The 9,950-nt window shown below is 45.7% G+C and overlaps 1 protein-coding gene across 2 annotated transcripts in view; it reads left to right on the top strand.

Moving 5' to 3' along the window:
* Window positions 1-7,257, top strand: part of LOC146174298 (uncharacterized) — a 25,547-nt gene extending 18,290 nt beyond the window's left edge. For both annotated transcript variants that reach the window (XM_084585015.1, XM_084585014.1), the window contains exons 6-8: window positions 780-1,868; window positions 3,746-3,802; window positions 6,188-7,257. In XM_084585015.1, coding sequence (XP_084441141.1) covers window positions 780-1,868; window positions 3,746-3,802; window positions 6,188-6,468 — 1,427 coding nt within the window. In that variant the 3' untranslated portion in view covers window positions 6,469-7,257. The remainder of the gene's footprint in view (window positions 1-779; window positions 1,869-3,745; window positions 3,803-6,187) is intronic.
* Window positions 7,258-9,950: the final 2,693 nt, after the last annotated feature.

Raw genomic sequence — 9,950 nt, forward strand, 5'->3', positions numbered from 1 at the left:
ATGTGCATTTTGCCGTGTTCGGCCAGGGGCGAGGCATGAAAAGAGGAAATGTTAATGAAAAGTTGTGCATCGTGTGTAATTTGATTGCTTCTTTGTATATGGTATTGTCAGATGAAAACTTTTTTTTTTTTTTGTCAAAAGCCACGGCATTCGACTGATGAGCATGTCGGCAATCGAAATCCAGCTGTGCTGGGAGAGACCGCAATGCTGCTGTCCATATCATTGCATTCGAGTAAACAGTTGTATTTGCTCCTGCATGTTTTGGGGGTGACCGCCCATCTGCTTAAGAGTATCTTCTTGCTCATTTAGGGATCCTTGCAGTTGAAGGCAGAGTTTTTTACAAAAGACTGCATCCTTGGGGGTGTGCGAGCATAACGCAGGTTGGCCATCAGGGGATGATGGCAGTGGCTATGCATCGTTGTATGCGACGTGTGTATTACTCCTTTTAGCTATAAACAAAATTTGCTTTTAAAGTTTGATCATACCAAACAAGCCAGAGGCATTGAAATTCTTGAGCTTAGGGCATTGTTCATGTTTGCTGTTGTAAAGAAAAGCAGACTGCACTGCGTTTATTTACACACTCTACCTGGTCACGTTTACTCTTCAGTTCCGGTTGACTTTGACCAACTGACTTGGAGACAGCATCTTTTTGGGCTTTGCTGCTACCGTGCTTGTGCTTTGTACTGTGTCCGCATATGCTTAGATGCGTGAATGATCTGTCCCCGCTTACGTCGCCTTCAGTCATAACGGCGCGTGCCGTTTCCCTTTTGAACGTGCAGGCCCAGCGAAGCACCAAGAAAATGGCTTCCAACATGAGGACTCCTCTTGCACCGGACCTGAAGAACTGCAAGAAGTCACAGGTCAAGAAATGGGAAACTTGCAGTCTGAAGGTTCGGCTGAAAGGGAAGAACGCTCACACTTGGTCATTGTCAGCGTTCACGGAGCAGGCGAGCATGAGATGACAGAAGACACAGAACCAATAGCCGAGATTGTTGATGGTCTTACACAATTTCAGCCATTGGGCATGGTTGGACATGGAGACCAGCGTGAGAGTGAAGCAGCGGAGCTGGGAACAGTGGCATATAGGAGTCAGCCAGAAGTGCAGTTTCAGAGCACAGGTGTGATGCCTGTCTTGTCAACAAGCCAGCATGTGTCAATAGCAGGCGGAGGCGAGGGACCACCACTGAATGTTTTCTTGAGTCATTTGGAGCAAGGGCAAGTTTGTAAGAGCACTGCTGACAAATGCCCGGTTGAGGCCAGACCGCGAGATATAGGCACACAATCAAAAATTAGTTCTGGACATGGTCCGGTTACTTGTCCCCAAGTTGCTGGATGCCCTGAGGGTCAAGGTGGAGGCCAGCACGTGCATGGGGTTGGAGAAGCAAGAGTGCCTGTGGCAAGTAAAGTCGGTGCTCGTCGAAGTGGCAAGAGCAGGCCACAAAGGGCGTCAGTAAGACCAATACTGCCTTATCCCTCGCTCTGCACCGGCGTCCCTGCTGGACAACATGGTGGGGCGGCAGTCCAGGTTGAAGCAACGCGAAACACGGTCGTGAATGGTGTTACAGGCTACGTTCACCAGGCTTCTAGTGGCGGAGTGGTGGGAGACTGGCACAGCGCTGTTGTCATGGGAGGCACACCTGTGTTGGTGACAGAGAGCTTTGCTAGTAGTCCCCGAAAGTCTGTGCTCCAGACTGGCATTGTGAATCCACCCCGGCCAGAGGTTGCACCTCCAGATGTAGGAGCGGAGCCGCCGCCTGGTGTTGCAAGCGGACCACACTGTGGCTTGCTACGCATCAGGGACAAAGGCGCAGAGCAGCATGGTACTGCACCGGAAAGGACTGGAGAGGAGCCAGCCAACATGATATCTGGTGAGTGCTCTTATTGGCAATTTGTGGAAACCAGTGCTGAAAATGGTTATTGCAGAAAGAGTTGGGCACGTGGTTTGACAAAATCAGCTTGAGTCAGATTATTTGAAAGCTTTGCAAATAGGCAACAAAAGCAGCTTACAACAGAGCACAAGGATGTACTGTCGAAAACAAATCTTCAGGGCACTTGGTATGCGATCTGAGCTGATACCTGTAATTATGCAACTTGGAGCAAGCATTTATGGAAGTTAAAATTACTCTTTCTTCGCTGTACAAGTCGCATCATTGTTAGATACAGTTGGATCCCGCGACAACGAAATTCATGATGCACGGAAGAAAATTTGTTATTGCAGAATGTCATTGTCCCGAAAATACTTTTAATGCCAAAAATCTGTAATGCTGGCTTGCTTGCATTTCACGGCGGGCAACACCGTAATGTGATGTTCGCATTCAGTCAGCAAACCCATTGTGATGCTATCATCATGGGTAGTGACATCGAAAGTGTCCACCTGTCAGGCGGCTGCAGCAGTGGGCACATCCTGCAGGTCATCTTCGTCATCGGAAGAGTCCTCCTCATTCCGAGCGGCTTTGATGATCTGCTTATCATACAAATCATCAAATTGTCTGGGGCTGCCTGGAAGTAAAAAATAAACATACTCTGTATTTGTTCACTGTGTCCAGAGCAGAGGCAGTTGTTCATCTAATTTTTGCCTCACCGTCTCATTGAAAGTTAGTTTTTCAGGAGGGGCTGTGGTGCAGTGAATGTGTTACTTCCCGATTGACACCTCAACCGTGCCATGAGGGAGGAGGTACTGGAATTAGGATTTAGTTTCCTGAACAGATCTATGGATTGTATGATTGCAATAGCAATGATTGGCTCTGAGGAAATGAAAGGTTTGGTAGTTTTGTCTCCTCCGTGGTGGGCATCTTAACTACGCCTTGACGGAAGGGAGGACTGCAGGAAGAGAAAAAGATACACTGTTTTGGAAGGCTGCTGAAATTCTGACCAGTTGGAGTTCTTTACAGTACACTGACTGCATCTGGCAGTGTGCAGTCATCCTAAGCGGGTTAGTTTAACCCTGCGTCCGCAGGATCAGTAACGTGCACCTTAGCTATTAAGACACTGCTTCAACCACACCATCTGCCTAGCATGGCAGCTGGCTATTGTGCTCTGTAAGTGCCAGAGGCCGCTTCTTATTTTGTTTTCTAAGTAGCAGAGTCCATTTAAAGTTTGGGTTCACTCTCGGAGGCATCGGTGCCATTTTGCCTCTGTGTGTACGAGCTGGTAGCAGTACACTCCAGCTATGTGTTTTGAAAAAATAGGTAGCAGTAGTCCCCAAAGAACGAAGCTGCCGTGACAGAGTGTAGACGTTTATGTCAACTCCTGCAGTTGCTGCGCTTGAGGCGAGTCACAGTAACTCTCGCAGAAATTTTAGACATGACCGTCATCCGTTTTTTCTCACACCCACCTTGCATTGAGCGCCTGCTCTGTCGTTCTTGCCGTGCCTCGCAGCAGCATATGGTATGACGCTGTGTTCTGGCCAAAGATTAGCTTGGCATTTCTTTTGTTTGTTTTTGTTTTTTTCTTTGTTGTAGAAACGACCACATTGTACTTGTTCAGGTTTTGAATTCTTGTAATCAGTGGTTCACTTTTTGCTGATAAGTGTTCCTTACCCTTTTTTTTAGGAATCTCAGACTTGCATGGAAACCTTCTTGTGGAAAGTAATTGAAAAAATAGATGGTCAAAGTTACATTGGGCTGTTAGGTACTCTAATACTGCCTTCCCCAAGTAGAAGCATTTTGTAGCTTCACTTCTTTATCTTGTGTGCCGTAGTCATCACTGCTGTATTGTTTTGACATTTTCTTTCCTTCCTTCTCAGGCCTTGGGGCCACCTTTTCTCCACTGCAGGCACTTGGGCATGTGGTAACTGTTGATGGTGAGTAGGTGCCTCTCGTCATTTCTGGGTACGGTGCATGCTGCTTGAACTGGGCCGCATAGGTGGTAGTAGTAACAGCTCATGTCTATGACATATAGCGGACTTCAAATCTTTTACTTCATTTGCATGATAAGGAAAGGCAACTCTGCACTTGCTTAAAAAAAAACGTATTCCATGTACTGTAATCAGGCCAGCATCGCAGACTGTCATTTGATTATTTGCAGATTTTGCAGGCAATATTTACTCAGTTAATATCCCAGTTTATTCCATGTACTGTAATCAAGCTAGCATCGCAGACTGTCATTTGATTATTTGCAGATTTTGTAGGCAATGTTTGCTCAGTTAATATCCCAGTTTTCTTACATTTCTTTTATGAAAAGACTGCAGGTAATGCAACCTTCGAGCAGCATACCTTTTAAATCTCGCTACTAGAGACACTGTTACAAAAGACACTCGGTTATAAAAGACATTTGAAAATTGGTTGGTTGGTTTTCCTATGTCTGCCATGTTAACAATATTGCATACAAGATACATGGTTACAAGAGACACTCGGTTGCTAAGGACAAATTTTACAGGTCCCTGGAGTAAATTCTTCACTATATAGAAGAGACACAACCCAGGTGTGCTCATGCTATGTAGGTGAAGCATGCCAAATCGTACATGCTGCACTTCAGATTCCCTTAGCTAAATTCTGCTCCATATCAGCATCCTTTTTGTTGTATATGTCAGGAACTGAGAAGGAGGGCTTCACAATGATTGGAAAGCCAAAACGATCCCGTTGTTTCAGCCACTGGCATCGCATTACTGTCACCTACGAAGCAAATCAAAATGGATGAATGACATCCAGCATTTTTAACTCGCTGTCTAAAATTTAATCACAAGGTGAAAGCTCAGAATCTTGATGTCTTTCTCTTTGCGGACAATGCTTCTTGCAGCACCAAAATTCTCAAAGCCACCAGTTATTTTTTCGCTCCAAACTCCACACCCTACCTTCTACCAATAGACAAAGGCATTATGCACTCAAGTTGCTGTACAAAACAAGGTTGGTAAGACGTCTGTTTCCCGACAGGCAGCAAGACTGTACAATAGTAATTGATGCGAAGTTTGCTGTTCAAGTGATTTCAGGTGTCTGGAATGGCCTAAGAAGTGAAGCTGTGAAAAATCACTTCAGACAAGCAGGCTTTAAATGTGGTGACATGATCTAAGAGGGCCCATATATGGATACTGTAGCAAGCTTCCTTAAATATGAAGCTTGGGCGAGCATCCAAGAGACTGTTGAAGGTACCAGAATTTTTGAGGAATTATTATTTTTAGATGTGGATCTTGTGTGCACCCAAAAAGCTTACAGACTGTGCAATTCTCGTGCAAGTAAATGACACATGTGCCATAGAGGATGATACGAGGACATTTTAGAGGAAAAGTGTCAGCATCTGAGGGTGACAAGCAAGTAAGAGTGCTTCAAAGGTATTAGAGCAATAGGAAAGCTTGCAAACTGAAGTGCTTTACCTCGAGAATTTGGGAAGGAATACACTCTGCACTCACAAGAATACAAACTTGTATGAATAACTTCTTTAAGCTTTCCTCAACAATTTCCTGTTAATGCATGTAAATGCATTTATATGCTGATGTGCAGTAAACTTATCAACACAGTGCTTTTAGAATGTTTGGTTACAAGAGACCTTGCTTACAAGAGACATCTTTTTCGGGTCCCTTGAGTGTCTCTTGTAATGAGGTTTTACTACTACATAATTTATTAGAAAACTTTTTATTTAGGTGCTTAGTTGCAGCTAGAGAGTTGTAACCTGGTATTGGTTATATAGCCATATCACTTTTCAGTATTTTGAAGAAAAGGTGGTATATTTGGAGCTGTGGATTTACGATTTACGCCCTTCGCTCGCATGGTATTGTCGCATGTGCGTTTCGGCACCTATCACTTCAATTTATGGTGCACATGTCAAGTGACAGTAGTGGGCACCACAGCAAGGGCTGGGGAAATGCCACTCCCGTACTTTGGAGCCGTAATAATAGAGAGCCATATGAGGCCAAACTGTTGACTTCAGTGGGAAAGGCCTTTATCTGCCACTAAACATGGGAGGTGGGACTTATATTGATGATGAATTAAGAAGATTGCTCTTCTATGCTTTGCATAATTTCATCTGTGCTCCTAGGCATTATTGATTTCACAGCATTAACTCTTAATGTGCAATGTCTCAGAAGAATGTAGCACGTGCGAAGCTGCATTTCTCTCTGCAATAATTAGGGCTTGCCAGCTAACGCTAATTTTCCTCGTTTCCTGTTTTTTAACAGCCGTTAATCTTTGGTTGTTAAGGCATTTGTAACATCCCGCAGGTGTCAGAGCAAAGTGTTTTTTGTGTGCTTATGCAGCGGGTGCACTGGCGGCTATGCTGGAACGGAGGCCCCTGAAGACTGAGGAGGACCTACGCGAGCGCATCGATGACCTGGAGGACAAGCTTCTGCGCGCTCAGAAGCGGCTGGCCTTGTCCAGAGCCAGGAGCCAGCGCGTGGAGCTAGAGAACCGCGCACTGAGGGCGCAGGTGCAAAGGCTGATGCGGGCGCCTGCTATTCGCTACGCTCGACACCGTCGCAGGGAGGGGCCACCACCTCCAGAAATGACTACCAATGCACCCTTAGCTACGCCATGCTGAACCAGACAGCTACAGCCTACCTCTTTCAGTCATGTTCATGTATTTAATTGTTCATTTGCCCTAGAGCCCCAGGGCTAGGTTTCACATCGAGGTAGTGCTAAGCAGCACACACCAGAAAAGAAGAAACAAGGATTCAGCGCAAGCACTACTACACCTTCTTGAATTTGCTAACATAATATACTTTGATAGTGCTGAAGGAAACAGCCAGAAGATGCAGGTAAAGCATTATGCAGATAGAGTATGTTTCTTACCATTGTTGCCTTGGCACACCTGGGAGCTTTCAGACCACAGATTTGTTCCTAAGGATGAAAAGTTCACCGACCCCAAGGACATCTTTACAGTGGCTTGCGTTTCATGACAGGAGCTCCGAAACCATGCCAAGGTAACGATGAAACTGGTGGCGGGTTAGTCATGAGCCGCATTCAGCAAATCTAAAGGCAGCAAATGCGCAAAGTGGTGCACTACAGCAATGCACAGTAAAGCAATTTACTGCCATACTTCACTACCTACAGTCCACTAGTCTTCAGTGCGTGCCGTGGAACATTTGCTGGCATCTGTGCACAAACCAGTACGGACGGCATTGAAAAAAGTGCGTGTCCGCCTTTCCCCTGTCATCATCATCAACCAGACTCTACCCACTGCAGGGCGAAGACCTCTCCCTTACTCATCCTGTTTACATGGTCCTGTGCTTGCTTCTTTCCTGTTTACAGAAACAAAACTGTGAATAGCTTGTGCCAATGTTGTTTTAAATGTTTCTTTATGCTTTCTTCATAAAAAAAGTTTTCCATGCTCTCGCTGTTTTTCTTCAAAATATACTGGATATCTGTGTGTTGCTTTACATCACATGTGAGCTTAATACAGGGCAATATAGTTATGAAGGTGCAGTACAATTTTCTTTGGTGCCACAGGAGGCGACAAGGGACCAGGACCGGTGTTATGCATCAGAGCTCGTTATGCCGAAAAGCCACTGCCTCAGAATGTGGTGGCTGGAAGAAAATAACGTGGACACTGAAGCTTCACCTTTAAGTGTACTATCCAAACCTCTAGCTAAGCTCATGTATTTCGGTGAAAACTGGAGGCTATGACCCCGTCGTCTTCACCCCTTAATCTTCCCAATTAGCGAACATGCCATCAACTTTGTCTGAACCTCCTGGCAACCCCGTTAGCAATCTGCCACACCAGTAGTTCTACTACTACTTCTCGACGCGTTACCAATGCGGTAATCCTGCGGAGTGGCTCGCCACCACGGTTGAAGAGGGTGGACTACATCAGTGCAATCATGAATGATATCATCGCCGTGGCTGTGCTGAAGTCTTGCATCCATTCCGGAAGGGGGATGGCAGATTAGGTACTTTGCTCGGTTCCACTTTCATATAGGTTTGCAAATTGGCAGTGATTTGGGCTATTCTTGGCTTCAGCTTCCTCTTACTTTTTTTTCATTTCTTTTTTATAAGCCCCCTGCAGGATTCTGCAGGGGGGGGGGGGGAATAGGTGGCCTATGTCGGCTGTAGTTGTCGAAGCAGATCATGGTTGTGGCTCGGCAGAGTTCATAGTATTCTTGCACCCATTTTGGGGAAGTCAAATTGGATATTCTGCTCGGTTACAATTTCCTTCCGTCATAGTTCCCTTGACCTCTAGCTTGGGGCTGGAGGAGCCCCAGTTATCTTGTGGCCGGCTGTGCGGATCGCAGCAGTTTGTATATTGGTGGTTATTTTATTTTATTTATTTATTTAAATACCCTAAAACCCAAGTGGGCATTACATAGGGGGGGGAGCGACATAAAAACAGCACAATACATATCCTTCACGCATATTAATTAACAAAAAAATGCACTTAAGAATTATACATAATGTACAGATGAAGTACACAGCACTACATTCACTAGCGGATACATAGATGTTCTGTAATTAACAAAAATGCACTTAAGAATTATACGCAACATACAGATTGACGTACACAGCACTACATTTACTAGTGGATACACAGGTGTGCAGGGAACAGCACAGCATATGCGGCGATGCTTCAAGGTTTTTAACATGATCGAAATGTTTGCTGTGGTCAATGTGAGAATGGGACACGTGTCCCCGTTCACTCTGTTTCCTATGTGGTGGGCCTGTTCCACTCTGTTCAAAGGGTGAGTGCTGGTAGTCTGGGCAAGTTAACGGGCTTTTGGGTTCTCTGACGCATGTCCCAAGTGGCTGGGCCACGTTAAAGACTCCATAATCACTTTATATCTCTTGGAGGCCAATTCAAGGCAGGTTTATACTACTTAAGGCGTCGGGCTTTCGGCCTTTGAATGCACTGTACAAACAGCACGAACAGGGATATCTCTTTGCACTTGGTGCATAAAGCTCAAGCCGGACACGCACTGTGTGTGCATTCTCAAATGTATGCTGTATTGTGTTCAGCTGATTGGAGACATTGTAGCTACTTTGATTGGCACCACGTCCATTTTGTCATCTTGCTCTCTTGCTGACATTTCTGTGTACAATAAAGTGTTCGAAGGAACGTTCGCAACTCGCTTTTTGTGTTGCTGATTTACCTGGAGGGAGGAAGGGCTGGACTGGATAGCAAGGTACTGTGTGAGGACTCCCTTATTGTACCGATATGCTCAACAGTTGTACTACCAAAGACGATTACGGTGCTTTTGAATCGTTTTTCTTTTACTTGGGCCTGCTGTTCATATTGGAGGTGGCAGATATGGCACCCGCATGTCTAGTGGAAAATTTGTTTTGGGCAAGTAGTGGGACCACATGCTGACATTACAGTTCCTGCAGTTGTTGCATCTGTTGCTGTGCTCATTGGCCCGTATGCTGAAACTGCTATTGAAATGTATCTTCTGGTCTCCTCACGGAAGCTCTCTGGCATCGCTTTCGTTTCCGCATGAAGAGTCGCGGTCATGGCCTCCATCGGCTGTGATATTATGGCTTAGCTCCTTGCAACTGAGATTTAGAGCGAAGGAAGAGGTGGCAGTGTCTGCTCACCAATTAATGGGGAGTGGCATGATATTAGGTTGGGATGTGGTAGCGAGGCAGGCATTTGTTGCTCGCGGGATCCGGCTGTGACAGGGGAAATGGCAAATATGCATTTGGGAAGAGAAGGGAGTTTTTCTATTAAGCTCAACTTCAGATGGGTTTGGCTATCATGGCCTTGAATTTTAGATAGGGGTTCGTGGTTCATGTTTTCCCTAGTGGCCATCGATTGAAGCTGGGTAGTTGCTGCAGTGGCGCACCCCAGTCCATGTCCGGGGTAACATTTTTTGGGGAGGTTCATGATGTTGGTCGCAGCTCCCAGATCCTCTCCTCCCCTCGCATTGCCGTCATGCCGCGGTTATGGCTTCGAGATTGGAGGTTTGCGTGGTGCAACTGCAATGGTGGCAGTCTGTCCGAGACCTTTCCTAGTAGTTGTAATATTTTCATTCTTGGTATTCAACCTCCAGCTACTGGTTGAGTATCTGCTGTCGGCTTGGGTAGCGGTGGATG

This window comes from Amblyomma maculatum, chromosome 11, assembly GCF_055883805.1.
Source record: "Amblyomma maculatum isolate TAMU_Amacu chromosome 11, ASM5588380v1, whole genome shotgun sequence".
NCBI lineage: Eukaryota > Metazoa > Arthropoda > Arachnida > Ixodida > Ixodidae > Amblyomma > Amblyomma maculatum.